Source organism: Carya illinoinensis, chromosome 5 (assembly GCF_018687715.1).
Source record: "Carya illinoinensis cultivar Pawnee chromosome 5, C.illinoinensisPawnee_v1, whole genome shotgun sequence".
Classification (NCBI taxonomy): Eukaryota; Viridiplantae; Streptophyta; class Magnoliopsida; order Fagales; family Juglandaceae; genus Carya; species Carya illinoinensis.
In genome coordinates this window covers 4568040-4588226 of record NC_056756.1, presented here as the reverse complement: position 1 = coordinate 4588226, position 20187 = coordinate 4568040, and the positions used below count along the sequence as shown (strand labels likewise).

At 35.2% G+C, this 20187-nt stretch overlaps 4 protein-coding genes across 6 annotated transcripts; 1 reads left to right on the top strand and 3 right to left on the bottom strand.

Moving 5' to 3' along the window:
• Positions 1-2021: 2021 nt before the first annotated feature.
• On the bottom strand, positions 2022-2465 carry LOC122309505. Its single transcript, XM_043123013.1, has one exon. The coding sequence runs from the start codon at positions 2463-2465 to the stop codon at positions 2022-2024; it is 444 nt and encodes a 147-aa protein (XP_042978947.1).
• Positions 2466-3916: 1451 nt separating this feature from the next.
• LOC122308936 (protein transport protein Sec61 subunit beta-like) lies at positions 3917-4678 on the bottom strand. The gene has a single exon (XM_043122216.1). The coding sequence runs from the start codon at positions 4676-4678 to the stop codon at positions 4358-4360; it is 321 nt and encodes a 106-aa protein (XP_042978150.1). The 3' UTR covers positions 3917-4357.
• Positions 4679-10227: 5549 nt separating this feature from the next.
• On the top strand, positions 10228-14120 carry LOC122311744 (transmembrane emp24 domain-containing protein p24delta3-like). Its single transcript, XM_043126397.1, has 5 exons — positions 10228-10530; positions 12109-12321; positions 13224-13300; positions 13408-13563; positions 13645-14120. The coding sequence occupies exons 1-4, from the start codon at positions 10315-10317 to the stop codon at positions 13550-13552; spliced, it is 651 nt and encodes a 216-aa protein (XP_042982331.1). The 5' UTR covers positions 10228-10314; the 3' UTR covers positions 13553-13563; positions 13645-14120.
• Positions 14121-15339: 1219 nt separating this feature from the next.
• LOC122311743 (F-box protein At1g10780-like) lies at positions 15340-18030 on the bottom strand. Of its 3 annotated transcripts, XM_043126396.1 has the most exons (5): positions 17787-18028; positions 17212-17306; positions 16190-16934; positions 15781-16061; positions 15340-15703 (listed from the first exon to the last, which is right to left on the bottom strand). In XM_043126396.1, exons 3-5 carry the CDS (start codon positions 16929-16931, stop codon positions 15467-15469), a joined length of 1260 nt encoding a protein of 419 aa, XP_042982330.1. In that variant the 5' UTR covers positions 16932-16934; positions 17212-17306; positions 17787-18028; the 3' UTR covers positions 15340-15466. The 3 variants fall into 3 exon arrangements, with proteins under 3 accessions (XP_042982330.1, XP_042982329.1, XP_042982328.1); XM_043126395.1 differs by lacking the exon at positions 17212-17306 and having other exon boundaries at positions 17811-18030; XM_043126394.1 differs by lacking the exon at positions 17212-17306.
• Between the last annotated feature and the right edge of the window lie 2157 nt (positions 18031-20187).

The window sequence follows — 20187 nt, the reverse complement described above, 5'->3', positions numbered from 1 at the left end:
TTATGAGTTAACAAGTCTTATACATTCTTTTTCAAAGAAAGTAAAATACATTATTAAAAAAATAATTTTTTTTATATAAATCTCATATTTATTTACATTTTTTAAAATGAATATATAGCACTTGCAAATTCTATGATAACAAATATTATTTTTTATAACAAATATCAAAATAGAAAAATCTTCTAAATTAGATCTCTTTTCATTTGGTGCTCGTATCATCGTGTCGTTATATTAGGAACAATAAGAAGAAAAAGTGAATAAAAATTAAAATGGATCACACACGATATAAAATTAACATAATCCGCTAATGTGCATGCGTCTACGAAACTACAAAAGATCTTATTTTAGATGATAAATAAATATGGTACAAAGATCATATAATAAAATAATATAATATATAGTAAACCCTAGTCGACTAGTTGGATCGAATCAATACTCAATAGCCAAAACAGGTCAACAGTTTTCCCATGAAGAACAATCACGAAAATCTACCAAAACAACCGCAACAAATTATTGTCATGAGTAGAACCAAGCTACACGTTACCTAACATGAATAATTCTACTTATCATTTTCACATATTAAATATTATATATTTTTTTTAAATTTTCCTGTAACAAGTTTATTAGATAATAAATAGAACAATTCAATTAATTTAATAATAATAAAGTAAAATAAAAAAATAAAAATAAAAATAAAAAATAATTTTAAAATATGTAAAATATATAGTATAAGATGATCAGTAGCATCCCTCAACTAACATATATTAAAACCTCTTGCTCATAAATGGGCCGCAAATGCACTGATCTTCAATTAAAAAATAAAACTGTTATAAATATAAAAAAAATTATATAAAATAAATTTATAAATTGATATAATTTTATATAATCCATTAAATCTATTTTATTATAAAAGTACATTCATAATTTGACGTATTACATTAAATTATATTAATTTATAAATTTATTTTTATATAATCTCTTTATAATTAAAATATTTTTTATTAAAAAAATATCAATTATGTTTTAACGAGAGGAACCACCATTGGATGGCATTATCAAGGAAATTTAAAATTACATGACAGCTCTTACGAAAGAATTTATACCCTTTGAACTTTGATCTTGAGATTAGAAGAAACATAAACCTACGAATGGGAACACTTTTTCACTAGAAAAAATATAGTTACAAGCAATTATATATTAATCTATACATTAATGTGATATGATTGGTTAAAAAGTAAATTTTATTCAAAACTGTGTTAATTTAAATTTTAAATATAAATAAATCAATATTAATACACAGATTAGTGCACGACTGTCGACTGTGCTTATATATAGCAAAACTCTTTTCACTAATCCAATGACCCAACAGGCCAACACTACTAGCATACAATTATGTTTTTTTGCTGTTTAGGCTATATGTATATGTAAGATAAGCCACGTGGATTGAATGTAGTGTAAAGATTTTTAAATATAATTATTTATTAACATAATTATCGTTTGAGGGTTGTATAAATTAATTACTCTATATCCGAAAGGTTATTTGTTCAGTGAGATTTGTGGACATGAATCTGAAAAATGGAGACTGTTTTGCTGGACATTGATTACTTCCTGACAGATGGATCCAAGCATCTGGCATTTTTAATGAAATTTGGATCAAACAAATTCCGGTTTATTTTAAATTACCAACATCCTCATTGGACTAGTCCATTATAAATGGTGTGGAGACACGTTTAACACCCAAGGGAGTCCCAAGCCATGTCTGCTCAAAAATGATTAAGCAAGCTGTTTGGTAGAAATTACGAACTTGCAAGTAACATGGTATCAACTTTTGAGATACATGAATTGTCAGAATCACAATTTTCAGAATCCATTTCCATGGATTTAGTTTGTTTCCCATGTTACAAATAAATAAGCTTGAAATCAATATTACAATAATTAACTGAAGAAGAACAAATAAAATTAGGATAAAATATCCAGTGATCAGCTTATCCTTACCATGATGGCGAAGAATTTATAATTTCTTAAGAAGGATGAACCTTTTTAGATGAAAGTCCTTTCCAAGCAGACTTCATGGAAGCAGTAGCACAATTCAATGCGGCCTCTAGATACCTCGTGGAAGCAACAGATGCTGCCTTTTCCATCAAATTCCCCATATTTCTAGCACTCTCGGCAGTATTCACCAAGTTTTTCAGCTCACCCATCGAAATTCTTTCGAGTTCCTCCTCGAATAGTCGAAACTCGTCCATGGCGCTTTCCATTACCGAGTCAATGTAGTCCTCGGTTCGTTGCACCGCAGTCTCGGCTTCTTCTACTTCTTTCTGCTCTTCTAGCTCCATGGCTGCCCATGACCTGTACGCTTCGATCTCGAACAGCCTTATGGGGTCCTCGATGGTGGATGGATCGAAGTTTTTATCTTGCAAAGATTGGCCCGAGAGGAGGTTGAACTGGTAAAGCAGAGCTTCCATTTTCTAGTGGGTGTGAATTTTGCAGATCTAGCTTCGGTGTTTGTAAATGAAAAAGCTGGATGGGAGTGGAGATTCATATAAACGATGGTATGTTATGACGAGTATTTAAAGTAGAAAAAGGCCTTGGATAAAGGAATTTTTAATAATTCATGAAAAAAACAGCTCTTTTGTAACGTTCGACTATAGTTTTCAACTTTTTTTTTTACGGTTGTGATGATTTAAAGATGGAGTTAGAATTTCAACGCCCACCAGGTGTTTGTTTTTTACTCCTACACAAAATGGGATGTTAAAAAAATAGATTTTCATATTTGATAAGGTCAATTATCCACCCGTGGGTGGTCCAAGTGGTGAGGCTTCGTGTCATAAGTTCGGTTTTTCATGGGATCAAATTGCTATTTAAGTGAGAGGTAATGGCAGTGGGTTGCTATGGTAATCTTAATCTATGAAGCATTTTTCATTGCTTTGATAATGCCGTTGGAGCTCTCTTTATTTTCTGTGAAAAAAACAAAATAAATAATCAATTTTTTTTCCTTAGTGGGGACAAAGAGATGCTAATGGGGGGATGGGAGACATGGAGGACAGCTTTTTCCCATGACTTCATTCGTTTTGGTGAAAGGTGGGTGATTCACAATTGACAAAAATACACTAAATGGTCAATCATCAATTTGTCGTCTTCTGAATTCTGTGTGAACTGAATGCAGAGGTTTGGTATGGACCCGTTTATGTTTAATTTGTCTTGTGCATTTTCTTTCTCTCTTTCTTGGCCATGAAAATGAAAATGAGGGTGGTTATTGATATACTAATTTCCATGTAATTTGCACACCCTTTTCTCTACAAATTTTTTTTTTTTTTTTTTTAAAAAGGACTGCTAAATGCTAATCTTCTGGTGGTGGTCTATTCACAATCAGTTGCTAATATAAGTACCTAGTAAATAAATATGCAAGATAATAAGTAGCTTACATATAGTTCGGGAATATCAGAAAGATTATTACACTCTGTATTTGCCATCCTCATCTCTCTCGGAGATCTTCGCGGGAAACAGGTAGTTCGAACATATCCAAATCTTTAGGTGAGTTATCTAAAATGTGAAAGGGATGTCGATGTGCCAAATGATGACTTCAACTTAAAACTTTATAATATAAAATATTTGTTATAAACTATCTTGAATTGTATGACCATATTTATCTAGTCGTCAAATGCATAGTGCATAGTGCTAGCATAGTAAGCTAGCATAGTCCCCTTTGTACGCCTATATATATCGTTGAATTCTTTAAGAAATATATAAGTTTGATATACAGATCAATAAGAGAACATCTCTTATTCTCTCTCAACCTCTCTGAGTTCTCTCTCATTCTTTCTCTATGTTTGAAACTCTCTCTTTATTTTGATTGATTTATAACACGTTATCAGTACGATGTGAGATGCGAAAGAAAAAAAAAATTCTTCCACCTCCAGCTCCTTCCGAAGATCCCTACCCTCCAATCTTTCTCTCACCATGTTGGTCTTGTTGGAGCCACAACAGCTGGTCGCCAGGCGTCGTTTACAGAGGCCACAGGTGTGCAGAAAGTGAGCTGTCTCCATGAATGGATCAGTACCAGAGTTGGTTCTGATATGGGTTGATCTGGGAGACACCATGGCTAAGAAAGCTTGGCCGTACCCCAACAGCCAACTGCTGCAGCCCCATCAAAGACGCCGTGACAAACCAGATTACCTGCCTCTGCAACTTTTACAACTTTCTCGGATCCCATTTTTGGATTTCTCTACCATTATTACTGGAGCGCTTGTGTGACTCCCAACTTACCCATTTATCGAGTCAGGAGCCGAAGATCACTATGGCTCTAAAAGAACGATCGAAGATCCACAATGAAAGTATGTGAATCCGAAAGAGAAAACTAAGCTCCATCGCCGGATCGGCGATAAAGCTTGCCAAAAACGTGGAGGACCGTGACAAAGCCGATGAAGCAGAGGCTCATGACGAGAACGACAGTCGGTGAGATCTTCAAGCCGGGGGCTTCATCGGTGCAGAACCCAAGCATGTTGCCACCGGGGCCAGAACCGTCGCCGATCCCCCCAGAGCTGGCTGTAGCAGAAGCTGCGCCGACCCGACGACAGCGCATGCCAGCCGTCGCAGCAGCAGAACCGCGCGGAGCCATGAGTCCGGGCCTGGAGGTCGAGGAAGATGACAATTGGGACTGAGATGAACCTCTTACCATTGTTACATAGCGAGCTGAACAAGAAGAGAACCTGTTTGTGTATGCGTTAGTTGCGCGTGAGGGAGCGAGAAAGGGATTGAGGTCGGAGACAGGGAGCACCGCTCGTTCGAGCTTTCTTATCATTTGGTCTCTTGAAGAGGCTTACCGGTTAGAGAAGAGCCTTTTGCACTACAATCCGGGTCACTTTCTTGATTGCTGCTGAGGGGCCTGCCATTGATGGCACGAAGCAGATGGCTATTGCCTAGGGCAAGATTTCCAACCTTGAAGGCTTCGTTTGCCAGATGTGCACGGTGACAGGGGTTTCCTGGAGTTATTATTTCTTGCACAGATTCAAACCAAACATCACTCTCAGCAATGGAGGTCAAAAATGGCTGCTTCCAGCTGTTTGGCATAATCGGGGTTTAACGGGGGGTCCATCAGTTTTTCCTACAGGAGAAGAAAATTCAAAAGGCGTGGGGCTTGTCGGAAGCATTTGAATAAGGGTGCTGGAGTCCATGAACGTGGCCGACTTCACTGACAATAAATCTCACATACAATTTACAAGAGTGAATCTTTATCATTTTGGCTTTATGCGACAAAGTCACTAAAGGAAACGTGAAAGTTTGGAAAAAAAAAAAAAGTCAGAAAAATGGGCGTTTGTTGATGAAAATAAAATAAAAATGATAAAAGTTAAAAATGGATGGGTGGAAGAAGACGTCCATTATAACTCCTATTTTCTTATATTATTATATTTTTTTTATTTTATATATCTTGAAAAAGTATAGATATAAAAAGAAAAGTTTGATTTATTTAGTGCGGTGGATACCTACGCATGCAACTTAGTGTTGTGAGGTGAGTGTTGCTATAAAGTTTTTCTACTCAGTTTTGCAAGTTGCTAGCAAAGGACAGGCAGCCTGGTAAATCATGTGGAGTGGGGTCCAGATACCATCAAGCCAATTTCGGTGGAGTTCAAAGTAAACCTATATGACAGAGTTCGAACAGGATTCAGTGGGCATTTTTACTTCAAGTAAGTTTTTCAATATATCATTTGAAATGTTTAAAGTAAATATTGGTGAATTAAAATTTTCATAATTTACATATCAATTATATCTGTGAATAATTTTATTCACATAGTTTAGATACAAATTTTATTTATTCTTTTTGTACTTGTTATGAATTATTGATGATATAATTTATTTTAGAATGAAAATAGAGCATCCCTGAAGGATCGTGTACCAAAAGCTCATTATGATTTATGCACCTAAAGTTGCATAATTGAAATTGTGAAAAAAATATGTATTTGAATGAACGTCTCGAATGTGCTCCTGAAGTAGCAATATCGAGTATGCTCCTGAAATAGCAATATGAAATGCAAACGTTCACAATATATTCTAAATTTGTATCAGGTCTTTCAGTGACTGAGCAAAATAATGAGTTTTTTATAAGAATCATTAGTCACGTCTTACTAGATCTATATCATTCCCTGAAGTGAATGATAATGAATTTATATCATTCTATTCCCTGAAGTGAAAATAATGATACGTTTTATTCAAAGAAACTAAGAGATTGAACGTGATAATGAATATCTTTTCGAGCCAGAAGCTCATATTGGAAAAGCTATAAACTTTCTCTTTGAGATGATATTATACAATTATTGAATCAAATATTATGATGCATCAAAAAGTGATATGATTCAAAATATTTGTATCTTTTCATGATTATCTTGATAATCTAAAATGAATTACGATAAGTCGAATAATTTTCATATGGACGTCCATAAAAGAATCAGAAGATTCTTTTACTATAAAGTCTTACCACCAGAAGTGGAAAGAAAAATTTGTCAGAAGCAAATAAGATGAAATAATTCGACATTATCTTGATTATCATATGTGAACCAGAAGTTCATATGATAATTAAATTATGGATGCAATAAGATAAAAATGTCTCATATTCGAGCTGCTAAAATCCCAGCGAGGATTGAAGTCCCTGAAGGACAATTAAGAAATTCAGCAGTCTAATGAACATAAGACATGTCTAAAGGCATGTGAGACTTATTGATACAAAAGATAGAGCATCTCAAAAAGAGAAAGACACAAATAATTGGTGCTCCTGAAGAGGCCATACCCACGAAACAAGCAATAAAGTCCATCCAGATTTTCTGTATAAAATTCTCCTATATAAACTCTTGAAGAGTACAAATCTCCTGAAGAGTGTCTCCTGAAGAGGTTTATCATGAAAATGTCTTCCCTTGAAGAGGGACAGGTACCTGAAAATAACGAGATCTCGTTACATTTCATGAATAATGGAGAAATTATGAATAGAAATAAAATCGTTGTCCACAACGTATTTCCATATGAGATGACAATTGACATTACCAGAAGTAATGATGAAAGTGAATCAAGAATCGTCGAAGAATACGACGTAAAATATTGGCCAAATTTGAAAGAAACAATTCCTGCAGAATTGATTCACTAGTAAAATATAATGCATCGGGACTTATAGTCCAAACACCTAAAGAGGTGATGCTTGTTGAATGTCAGTGGGTATTTATAGAAAGGAAATAAAAATGTGATATATAAATCACGAGTCAGTTTCTCAATTCCTGCAGAATTGATATGCAGAATTGATATCACTAAGTAAAATGTGATAAATATTGACTTGAAATCCAAATACCTAAAGAGGTGATTTTTGTTAAATATCAATGGATATTTATATACATGATATAAAAAGCCTGAAACTTTTAATATGAAAATGTGATATAGAGATCACAAGTTAGTTTATCGAAGAAACAATATTGATATGTTTTTAAAGTGGTTGAAATCATATTGAGATTTTTATTAGCTTGAAAGTTACCGAGAGTTTGGATATGCATGATTAACTGCATATTTATATGGATCATTGGATCATGATATATATATATATATATATATATATATGAAAATCCCTGAATGATAGAAAATGTCTGAAACTTCTAATATGAATACATCTGGAAATATGTATTCTATCAAGTTTCAAAGATCCTTATATGATCTAAAGCAATCCAAACGCAAATGAAAACAAGCTATTATTGCAGTTTATATATATGATTTAAATGTCATTGAAACTCCAGAAGAGCTCATAAAAACTGCACATATTTGAAATATAAATCTGAAACCCTTGCGGCTTCAAGGGGAAGATGGATGATGTTATTAGTCATGAAATGCCATCTTTTAATACAATTAGTATTTCAGATTCATATTATGGGTTTGATATGAAATGTGCATTATTAAAGAAGAAATAAAGCACAAAGAACATTTACCAAAAGATAGAAACACAAATATGAATATTTGTGAAATATTATTTTATTATCTTGAAACAAGAATTACAGAAATTTAAGGCACTTTGCCTCATTCTTCAAATGCTCTTGTTCTTCAAGAATCTGCATGACATCCCTATCTAAAGCGGTGGGCAATCGAAAAGAAGATTTAAGCGAGGATTTTAAATTCCTATTCTCTTACTTTATTGATTCTATCTTCATGTTGGACTCCAGAAGAAGTCGCTGAAGTATAAAAATATTCTCGTGGAGATCGTCAACTCCACAAGTTCTGGATTGCAGTCGCTGAGAAAATGCGACAATGGATGATGAGTATCGGGTACCGAGACTCACAAGCTCATAGATAGCTTCATTATCTGCCCTACGAGTCAGATCATTATATTGCATGATAGCACCTGTGGTAGAAGCAGGAACAGCTGATGAACGAGGTGCAGAGTACCTCATATATTGGCCATGAGAAGATCGCTGAGCCATTGCAGAGTAAAAATGCATAAAGAGATTACAGAGTAAAAATACAGTATGATTACAGAAAAGTGAAGAAGATGAGATGTGAATGAATATGAGCTGAATATCTCTTTTATAGAGAAAATTATGATACAACATCTCTCGTGAAGCAAGAGAAAAGAGACGAAATATAGCTTCATAGCTCTGCGGCGCCTGACAGCTGAAGCGCCTGACAGCACGCCTGACAGCTGCAGCACCTAACAGCACGCCTGACAGCTGCAGCACCTGACAGCACGCCTGACACCTACAGAGGAGTTGAAAATCTGCGGTGCTTGTCTGATCTTAAAAGGCTGGCCACCGTTTTTATTAAAAATGAGGTTAGCAGTTTAATGTTGATGAATTCTCCACTAACTGTGTTATTTACAAGAACTCCAGAAGAGTACAACTCCAGAAGAGTAGTGATCAGCAGAAAGATCCAGTTGTGACTATTTTATCAACATGGATCAAGTCCACAGTTAGTTAGATGTACAAATACGAGTTATCTTTCAGATACACACAAGAAGATCATTGCAATTCATGAGAAGAAAGTTGAAATTGATATCAAGAAGGTACGGTCAAGTAAAAATCTGGCAGATTTATTCACTAAAGCATTACCAACTGCAACATTTAAGAAGATTATGCAGAACATTGGAATGCGGAGGTTTGAAGACCTGTTATCATGCACTTTTCAGGGGAAGTAATGTCTTGAAGACTTGTGCTGATTGTACTCTTTTTCCTTCGCTAAGATTTTATCCCACTGGGTTTTCCTTTGCAAGGTTTTAATGAGGCAATCCTAAAGCACTCGGCAATACATATGAATACTGTACTCTTTTTCCTTCGCCATTGGTTTTTTTTCCCACAGGGTTTTTTCCTTGGCAAGGTTTTAACGAGGCATATTCTTTAAATATGGTCATCCAAAGGGGAAGTGTTATAAACTATCTTGAATTGTATGACCACATTTATCTAGTCGTCAAATGCATAGTGCATAGTGCTAGCATAGTAAGCTAGCATAGTCCCCTTTGTACGCCTATATATATCGTTGAATTCTTTAAGAAATATATAAGTTTGATATACAGATCAATAAGAGAACATCTCTTATTCTCTTTCAACCTCTCTGAGTTCTCTCTCATTCTTTCTCTATGTTTGAAACTCTCTCTTTATTTTGATTGATTTATAATAATATTGTCATTTTTTAAGTTGTTTTCTCTCTTGTCATCCAATCAATATTTCTTGTGTCGCAAAGTTGATATGCCCCTTGGTAGAGGGAGGAGCTCCGTCTCCCCTCTCCCCTCTCCTCATTGTCAAACTCTCTCTGTTTTGATATTTTTTATAAGATATTACTCTTATTATTGTTCAAATTGACATGAATCATACATAAAGAACAGATCTTGTAATGAAAAATGAGACTCACACCAGATAAAATTTAATTTGTTTATGAATAGATGAACAAATTGACTTCATAGAGAGAATGTATTAAATTGATTAAAGTCACAATCCATTGGTTACATACTTCAAAGATTATTTACAGAAAAAATATAGTTAACTAACCTAACTAACTTGCTACAAACCCAAGAGGCCTTCGCCTAGCCTAGCCTGTTATGGCATCATTGGCCCATTCTGTTGATCTTGCTATTAGACCATTACACTTGTAAACTAATGGTGTTTTTAATGTCAATAAATTTGTTTATTTTTACATAATTATGAAAAATAATATATACCTATAAATTGTAATAACATGAATCCTATAAAATAAAATAAAAAAATAGAAAACCCTGCAACCTGAAGTGAAGGTAGCGATCCCAAGAGCTACTAGCATTCTCCTTGTTTCACCCAAGGGAAGAGAGAGAGAGAGAGAATCTCCATGATGAGGGGGGCCCAGGTGATGTTTTCCTTGATACTCATATGCTTCCTCGCCAGCGACGTCGTATGGAAGGCCCAGGCCGTTTGGCTTACCTTACCTAAGGCCGCCAGGACCAAGTGCGTTTCCGAGGAAATTCAAAACAACGTCGTCGTTTTGGGTGACTACCTTGTCATCTCCGATGATCCCACTCGTGAAACCTCCAACATCTCCGTCAAGGTCAGATTCACCCCCAATGCCTTCCTTCTTTCTTTATTTATTTATTTTTTTCCCGAGGTTCTTTAATGCTTGATCCTGGATGATCAGTTGTGGTTACGGTTTGTTTATTTCATGCATGCGTGCTATTCCTCTATTTGGTTGCTAGGAAAAGTGATGACACAGGTTTACAGTCCTCAGAGCTTAATCTCTTACAGTAATTTGGTTCGTCGGGGAAAAGGATACGTTCTAATTTCGTGTATGTATGATTGAAGGAAAATTATTTGAGTTTCGACTCTTGTAATTATTTTGTTACTGATTTTCCGCTAATTTATCTGTAATCAATTAGAGCCTATTTGTTTTGTGTTCTTATAATTGATTACGTAGGTTGGTTAATTATGGGATGGTGGATAAACGTGGTGGAGAAATTAAGGCGTTCTTTTTTCATTTATAATGTTCATAATTTCAATTGATTTGTCTAGTTTTCTCTTCAAATGTCTGTTACGAAAAGTCTATAATCGATGGCGATGGAATTTATTGGGAATATAAACTTCTGACCCAAAAAAGAAATCATTGCCGATTCTTGCGATTAGGAGCGAAGAACCCAAAAGCTTAAATTCTCCACTGCTAAGTTTATATCTAATCCGAGTTCCTTTTTTAGGGTTGATGTGTTAACATGTCATCTATGCTTATCGAAGTTTCTTCATTCTGATGTTTCTCTATGTGAACTTCATAATCTTGAATGTGCAATTGGAGAAAAAAAATCTTTTTAATTATTTTTTTAGAAGTAACCAAAAATCTTATTGAAAAACGCTAATGGTATAATCCTAGTGGATGTATACACCAAATAGGAACATAAAAAGATAAAAGAAAATCATGAAAACTAACTTGGCCCATTAAAATTTATAGGTGCTATTAATAAAAACAAAGTATTGTTGAAGAAAGTTTTAAGCTCTCCCAAGGTCCGTTCACTGTCCTAAACACTTCTATCATTCCTTTCCCTCAAAATACACCATACCAGACAAATAGGAGCCATCTTCCACACTCCTATGTTTAGGGGCTGCCATATAATCCCCTCCAGTTTGCAAAGAGGTTTAAATTTTTTAAGACTTGCATATGTCAAACTAGATCAGTATATGCTATGGTTTGCCCTGTTTAGCATTCTATGACGGTGTTTTTTTAGATTAACCATGCCACAAGATTTATAATCATATATCGAATTAGATCATTTTTTATGAGTAATCGGTTTCTAGTGTTTTGTACTATTCCACATTGCTAACTTAAATGTGACTTAGCATAGGTTGACAAACAGGTTAACAGAAGTATTGGGTTTTCTTTTTTCTTTTTTTTTTTGCATGATATCAAATGCAAATTTGATTTTATTTGAAAAGATAATATAATTAGTTACATCTTAGACTGAGTTGACAATCTAAATTCGTTTTCATGATCATGCCTGGGGCATAAACACAACCTTATCTTCTTGTAAGTTAAAAGGTAGCTACATATTTTTTTTTTCTAAGGTAGCTACATGTTACTAGCATGAGAATTATTTTTTGGTGTCTCAATTGGTTGCAATCTAACGATTGTTCATTTTCTTCCCAGGTGACATCACCATATGGAAATAATCTTTATCATAAGGAGAATGTGACACACGGACAATTTGCTTTCACAACTCATGAGGCTGGCAGCTATCTGGCTTGTTTCTGGGCAGATGGTTCTAACCCAGGAGGCGGAGATGTTAGCGTAAACCTTGACTGGAGAACTGGAATTGCTGCAAAAGATTGGGAATCAGTTGCTAAAAAAGAGAAAATTGAGGTGAGCACTTTTTTGTTATTTTTTTCTTTCGCTTGGCCTCTAAATTTCTATCAGGGTCAAATTTTTGAAAGGTTAGGGCATGCGGTAATGAGATGAGATATTCTCAATTCATCTCACTTCCCAAGCATGGCCTTAATCTATTTGCCGAACTCAAAGAATGAACAAAGTGCTTCTTTAAAAGGTTGTTGAAATTCTGTGTCTGACCATGTTCATAATTAAAAGTGCTTTAAAAGCTGCAAAAGATCATCAACTGCAAGTGAATTTGCATGCTACCTTTTTCTTACGTAGTTTTAATAGGAGTTGCTGAGGGCAGAATCTAATAGAAATAATTTGGAGTTTGATTTATAAAATTACTGAAGTTTCTATTAAAACTCGAACTCAGAAGTTCCAATAACTATAAAACCAGAATGGAGTTTTTTATAATGTTGATCTTTTTTCTTCAAAGCATGCTAATTATACAGACACACAGCTTTAACATTACTTTATTTTGGAATTTCTCAAATGTGTTAAAGATTTTCCTGTATAAATTTGGAATATAGGATTACTTCTTATCTGTTAAATAGATGTGGTAGTAATAGCTCTTACAATAAGTGAGTGAAAAGAAGCCTTAGGCCTTGGCTCCAGCATTAAAGGGGTGCAGTTTGAATAGGTATAAGGTTCAACTGTTATCACTTGAAGTAAAAAGAATGAAAAGGTGAGAAAAGAATGGGCAAAAAACAGACTTGTTACATTTAAGTTTGAAAAGGAGGATAAAAACTTGGAAGAATTGGTTTCTTTTACAGTGCTGCACCAGCATCAGCATCCGTGTACAAAAAATCTCCCATGCATTTCTGCCTAAAGTATTTCTTTTTCATTCTTATCCTTGATCCCGACATTTCTCTCCCTGCATTGCTAATGTATAGGGTGTTGAGCTCGAGCTGAGGAAACTTGAGGGAGCAGTGGAGGCGATTCATGATAACTTACTCTACCTGAAGAACAGGTAATTGTTTGCACTTAGTTGGGATTCATTGAAATTTAGTATGTCCAAAAGTTATATCTAATGTGATTATCTTTTTATTTTTTCTTTTTCTTATGTGTACTTCACAGGGAAGCGGATATGAGGACGGTGAGTGAACGAACAAATTCCAGGGTGGCGTGGTTTAGTATCATGTCCCTAGGTGTCTGCATTTCAGTTTCGGCCCTGCAGTTATGGCACTTGAAGCGGTTCTTTCAGAAGAAGAAGCTCATTTAGATTTTGCTAACGTAATTTTATTTTCTCTCTGGATGAAATAACAGATTCTAGAAATTTTTCTTTTTATCGACCTTTTTATTTATAAAATGCAGTAGGGGATATCTTGATACCATTTACTAGCGGAGCAGTTCTATGTACAACCATAGCAAAAAACCGCGGCGGAATTGGCTGGCCACATCAGCTGATATATTTAAAAAAAACAGACGGACGAAAGTAAATCAGAGGACATGAAGAAGATAGAAACCAACGCCCAAACGAAATAAGCAGAGGAGTTATCTTTGTGGGTTCAAGGAAAAGCAGAGGGGTCGTCTTCGTGGGTCTCAAATCTATGCTTGTTCGTGTGTAGGAGAACAAGCAGAGCTTTGGGTCGTCTTTTGATTCTTCGTCTGAGGCCAACTTTCACCTGCATTGATTCCCACTCAGTTCCTGAGATTCTACTGTGAGATTTGGTGCGTCAAAAAAGGTGGAGGTGGAGGTTTGTAGAGCTCGTTGGTGCTGAGAATTCTATTACAGATCTATGCATACTGGGTAAAAATTTCCTTTCCTAACTTAAGGATTCTATTATAAATCTGGCCTGCAAATAATAATAAAAAAATGCTGAGGAACGACATCGGAGACCTGGGTCCATGTTTATTAGCGGGCTTAAGCACCGAATCTCATACAATATATAGACCATGAGTCTCTTGGCTTTTTGCGAACCAGGTTTCTCAAGCCAAGAAATATTGGGTATTGGCCACCTCACTCTTCCTTAATTACATGTCCTTTCACAGCTCCTGCGAGAAAGTAATTGGCTTTTGGATCTTTTTTCCTTAATTACATGCCCTTTCACAGCTCCTGCAAGAAAGCAATTGGTTTTTAGATCTTTCTTCCTTTTTCTCAGCTTATAATTCGTCTTGATTTACCCAGAATCTACCCCAGGCCTGAAAAATAGAGAAATCCATCACTTTTAACTCTTAATTTGCAGTCTTGAATTTGGATGTTAACTTTGTGCTTGGGAAAGACGAAGTAACCTTTGTACTTGGAGAGTATTTTTGTTTGAAAGTTGGAAATGAAAAGACTCGAAACGCTGAGATGAAGATGAAGGAATGTTGAAAGGAATCGTTTTGAGAAAAAATAAAATAAAACGGTGCATATAATTTAATGCCACAAAGGGACACGATAACCCCACGGTTCCTGCAGGCGGTTACATCCAGCAATTTTTTTACTGTTGTCCATCTTTTGATATGCATGAGAGAAGCATTTTCTAGTAGCTCCTGCCTCCCCATTGTCTGAATAGCTTAATTTACTTGCGCCAGCAAACGGAATAAAACCCACCTCGCAATGGCAATACTAACTACCCAAACTTCCACCCCCGGATGAAATTTACCGACAGATAGGCAACAGCAGCTCAGGTGAAATAAGTTTAAAAGGATGCGTTGCAGCATGCAGCAAGTAGTGGGAAGCTTGTTCACATTGTTTAATATGGTTGGAAGTGTTTGTTTAAGGAGTCTCATTTCATTAATAAAGTATGCAAAAGATTATTATCCCAAAAATCTGTTTGAGATTGTTTATAACTCTCTCTAATAACCTAGTTATCACCATTAATCACCAAAATACAGAAATAAAGACAAAAAGAACCAGCTTCATTCCCTGTACAAGATCGTTTGCTTGAGCTTGTAACAATATTCCCTTACAACTTATAAACCACGGAAATAGACTATGCATGCAATGCAGTGTGCTCCCATGATTCAGAGGATGAAAGACAACAAAACCATAACCCAAAAGCAGGAAGTAAAGAACAGAGCATGTTATGAATATAATCATTAAATAATGATCACGGTTATGATCAGATCAGAAGTCAAGCTGTAATCAGAGGATAAGATTAGTCATTCAGATTAAATGCATAAATTAGAGAGGACTTGGCCCCTATCAACTTCATTCCATTCGAACTATATGGCGATTCATGTATCTAAACCTGCAAATCTCATCAAAGAAATCATCTGTGCTGCTATGACTGCTCTTCATCTGCAAAATCTTTATTACCAATGCCTTCAAATTCTTCCCATACATCAACAAGGACTCAAGGGTGCTCATTTTCTGTTCAGCATTTAGTGGTGACCGCACTGTGATCACCACCTCTTCCAGACATGGAATTACAAATCCCGAGTCCACCTGCAAATCCCAATTAGTATGAAGCTTAAAACTTCACCCTGATCATAAATAACAGCTAAATGACATTATCAACTCACATGTTTTAGGCTGTTCTTCTGGCAGAGGGCAGCAAACATGGCACCATGGGCATCAAACTTTTGCAATTTTGGGTGACTATTAAAAAACTCAACCAAGTCAATCTCCGGAAAGGGTTGAAGGGCCTCAAAATCTCCAGTGAATTCGACCTTCATGTAGAGATGCTTCACTTCGCTTGCCCATTTTAGTATATTTCTTACTGCATCCCAACACCACTGGACTCCCCTGATGGACAAGAAATCAAGAGCCTCAAGCTTCCCAAAGTCCACCAAGTAGACTCTCCCTAAAGGAATTTACCGGAACAAATAAATCGTTGAAAGTTATGACTCAGATCCTTTGGCATTAATTTGCTAAAAATGAAAAGAAAAAACTGGGAGTAGTCCGAATTGAAAACTTCTGTCAACCAATTACCTGCATTATTTGCAATTGAAAGATTCTTCAAATAGTTTGTCTCGCGAACCCTAATCCAACTGCAACCTTGAACTTCAAGGAATTCAATTTTGGGGGATGTGAGAGAAAGAGAGCAGTTACCCAAGCCATAAAAATCCAGCTTGCACTGCTGCAAATGAGGCAAGTCAATTGAAACCGATCTAACCCCTTCACAACCAAGCAGCAACAAGGTGGTCAGATTAGGACACGCATCAAGTGCAGCCGATAATGCAGAATCCTCCATTCTAGCCCCAACAATTTCAAGGTTCCAAAGGTTTTGAAAGACATTCCAGTTGGGGGAATGGGTCACTAACACGCCCCAAAGTTTTAGTGATTCCAAATTCATGGCAGCACTGATGCAATTCAGTTTTGAGGGGTTCTCATTACAGGTCTGAAGTTCAGCAAGGTTATCCATTCGGAGCTCAAGACGCTGGAGGGATGGACCTATCAGTGAAAGCCATGAAGAAAGGCCTGCTCCAGAAAATGGACTATATACAACAAGCTCCTCTAGTTGAACAATTGATGATAGTACCTTCCACACGATGTTGTCAGGATTTACTGAACCAGCATGATTGTCAAAAGAGTTTCGTGGGAAGTAAAGGCTATGAATATAGGGCATTGAGTCTTTCCACCTCTTAGAGACAGAGTTGCAGGCTACCACATCCCTAGCATTGTTGATGTGCGACAAGATATGCTGAAGAATGGCATCAGGGAGAGAGTCCATTATCTGAGAACAGAAATCAAACAGGCAGAATGTTGACTTCCAAAATTGTTTAAGATAACAAGCTAGTGCAGACAAGGCCACAAATACAAAGATCGTATAATCGTTTTTAAAGTTTCAGAAAGCACAACATTGATCAAGATGATATAAATTAAAAATACGTAAGCTCTATCTGTCGTAGAAGCATCTTAAGTTGCATTTGAGGGTAGTTTTTATTATGCTATTCATTCTAAGAATACTGAGATAATATGAAACGGAAAAAATAAAAATAAAAATAAATTACTTCGACTTGTCGATGTTGGGAACTCAACAGAGCTAAATCTTCACTTAACTGAGCCTCGTACCACTATATGCACTAGTTATAGTGGCAATTTAATCCTGTCAAAGCCAATTTTTTAAAAACAGGTAAGGCTCTAAATCACATTTTCATTTCTTTTCACTTCTTCCAAATTCTTGGCAACCAAACGGATCAAATGTAAGTGCAGTGAGACTACAAGGATTACAATCGAATGCTAGAGATCTATTGAATTTATTTATTTTTTAAAAGATAAATCAGATCTATAGCTGACAAAAACGCAAATCAAACCAATCTGAGAACCCAGAATGAGAACAAAAAAGTGGAATAGTACGATAAACCCACACGGGAAATTTGTTTTGCTTGAATATTGAGGTCCCCAGATGGAAAGAAATCATTTCAGCAAGAACCCAGATGGAATTCAGTGCAAGTAACCAAATACAAATGCTGCAATAGAAGTACCCAGTTTTGCATATAACACACGCGAGTAAAATTGAAAAGAAGAAAAAAACAAAAGCCATCGTGCGAGCAAAGTTATGGAAAGAAGGGACGGAATAGCTTACAAGAAGGTGGGCTTCGAGGAATACCTTCAAAGAACAAGCATGAATGGGGAGAGAGAAGACTGAAGAGAGAGAGAGAGTGTGCGGTGAGTGATAAGAAGCGCGCTTATACATACATGCATAATACATATAGGGTTTGGATTTGGGAGGGTTTTGGGCCCGGCATTTGAGGGTTAATTTCAAATTTTAAAAAGTGAGAAGAAGATCGACCCCTTCTCTCTTTTTTTTTTTTTTTTTTTTTTCAATCAAACCCCTCCATCCCATAATGGCATAATCCATTACACGCAGCAAGGCGGCCCCTTCATTTTCAAAACTTTTTGAACTTTCTGACCGTTTAAACAAGAGCCCCCGACCGTCCTTTGTTCCTTTCAAAACTCTTTCGCATCGACTGACAAATGTATTTTTTTAAATAATTAGTCTTTTTTAAAATTTAAACAATAGTAATCTAAAAATTTTCAATATTTCTTCCCAAAATCGCAGGTTTTTAATTTTTTAATGTCGTGACAGAAAACATCCATTTTATTTTCTCTCACATTTATCAAAACTATATGATTAGCTTATAACTTAATTAATAAATTTTATTATTAAAATATTATTTATTATTCGGTAACTATACGTTTAAAACACTTTTAAACATATTATATTTGTTTAAAAATAAATTAAAAAAGTACTTTCTAAAGTATAAATTATGATTATTTAAATTTTTAAAATTATTATCATATATTTGAAAGTTGTAATATGAGCATTTTCGTTCATTGACAATCTTTTTAAAATTTGAAATAGATTCTGCATTATTTAAAAAAATCACATTTAAAAAAAAGTGTCAAAATTATTATTTTCTTTAAACGTACTTTTAACTTATTTAATAATAAAATTTTTTAATATGTAACATCTAAATAATTCAATTTTTTTATTAAAAAGTTTTAATTATTTAAATACTTTTTAAGACTTTTAACGTAATCTCAAATATATCTTTAATAAAAAATTTTAACTTAAATTATTTTATTATTATTTATAAATATCCTAAAATATAACTACCATGTACAATGCAAAGCATCCTCCTTTGCTTACCAAAACACACAACAAAACAAAGCATCCTCCCGTGCAAAAGGTAGACGTAGAGAGCATAGGCCGATGGAGTGGGTCGAGCTCATTCTAGCCTCTATGGTTGAATTTAAATATTGAGTTGAGTTAAAATGAATTGAATATTTTATGAATAGTAATAAGTTAATATAGTAAAGTGATTTTTATGTGGTTCACTTAAGTTGAGTTTAAATGCATTTAGATGTTAAGTAAGTTTAGATTTTTTTATCGAAAATTAAAAAAAGTTGTAAGTCTCGCATATAAATAAGTGTTAAGTTGAAAAAGATTATGAATTTCATGTATAAGAAAGTTTTAAACTTATACGAATTTAATAATTTAAGAGTTATATGTTTAAATGTTAAACTTAACTTAAAATTAGGCTGAACTAAGTGCACTCCAACAACCAAACGGAGTCGTATCTTTGGGCTTGAATCTCTAGCCCATATTCGGCATTTCGAAACCACACAAAACTCTTGATACCCAACTACTTGTCGTTTGCTTCCCAGCTTGTTTATGTTGGACTTTTTGCTCTTTTGGTTAGTCCCACATGGATAGGAAATGGGAAGGAGCAAACTCTCAAGGCTTATAAATAAGAGGTTTAGCCTCTTAGTTTAAGTGCACCGGTCAAATGCTTAACTAGTAACTTTTGACTCTAGTTAAATTTCTCTGTTGTCCATTTTATGGAAAGAGATGTGAGTTAAAATTTTTCTAGTGGGGAAAGCTTTGTGGGTGTGTTTGGGGTGAGGAGAAAAATTGTGTGATTGTAACAATTTTTCACATAGTATATTTTCTTCTCTGGGTCTGGTGGTTTTTCTCTTGTTTTGGAGTTTCCACGTAAATTTCTTGTGTTATTATTATTTCTCTATTTTTCTTGTTACTCCTGCAAATGGTAGATCCTAGGGGGTGAATTTGGGAGGTCTAAATTTCCAACAATTGGTATCAGAGCCACTAGGTTCTTTTTGTGGGGTAGAGTTTTGGTGTGGTAGTGTGGATATGTACAGTCTAAGGAGGTTCTGTCTAGGAGATTGGAAATTTTAAGTGTGTCCATTGTGACCCTCCAATCTTTCCTGGGAACTGATTTAGTGAGGTACTATTCATTTCTACAGTAAATTCATCAAAACAATATCAGGAAGTAGAGCTTCAAATCTTGTCAGATTTGAGGTGGAGAAATTGGTTTACACAATGTATGGAATGGCAGATCAACCCCTGAAGTCAGCAGTGATTCTAGCGACTGGTGAAACGGCTAGTACAATGAGCGGATTCGGCAAGTGGCTCTAAGTCAGTAAATGGAGATACTAGTATTGATGCTAATGTTGTATCT

Coding starts and splice junctions, on each gene's coding strand:
- LOC122309505 (XM_043123013.1), bottom strand. CDS start 2,465: ATGGAAGCTCTGCTTTACCAGTTCAACCTCCTCTCGGGCCAATCTTTG.
- LOC122308936 (XM_043122216.1), bottom strand. CDS start 4,678: ATGGTAAGAGGTTCATCTCAGTCCCAATTGTCATCTTCCTCGACCTCC.
- LOC122311744 (XM_043126397.1), top strand. CDS start 10,315: ATGATGAGGGGGGCCCAGGTGATGTTTTCCTTGATACTCATATGCTTC. Junction 10,531..12,108: donor CCTCCAACATCTCCGTCAAG/GTCAGATTCACC, acceptor TTTTCTTCCCAG/GTGACATCACCATATGGAAA. Junction 13,301..13,407: donor TTACTCTACCTGAAGAACAG/GTAATTGTTTGC, acceptor TGTACTTCACAG/GGAAGCGGATATGAGGACGG.
- LOC122311743 (XM_043126394.1), bottom strand. CDS start 17,912: ATGTATTATGCATGTATGTATAAGCGCGCTTCTTATCACTCACCGCAC. Junction 16,935..17,786: donor TCCTCGAAGCCCACCTTCTT/GTAAGCTATTCC, acceptor TTCTGTTCTCAG/ATAATGGACTCTCTCCCTGA. Junction 15,704..15,780: donor AGAAGAACAGCCTAAAACAT/GTGAGTTGATAA, acceptor TGGGATTTGCAG/GTGGACTCGGGATTTGTAAT.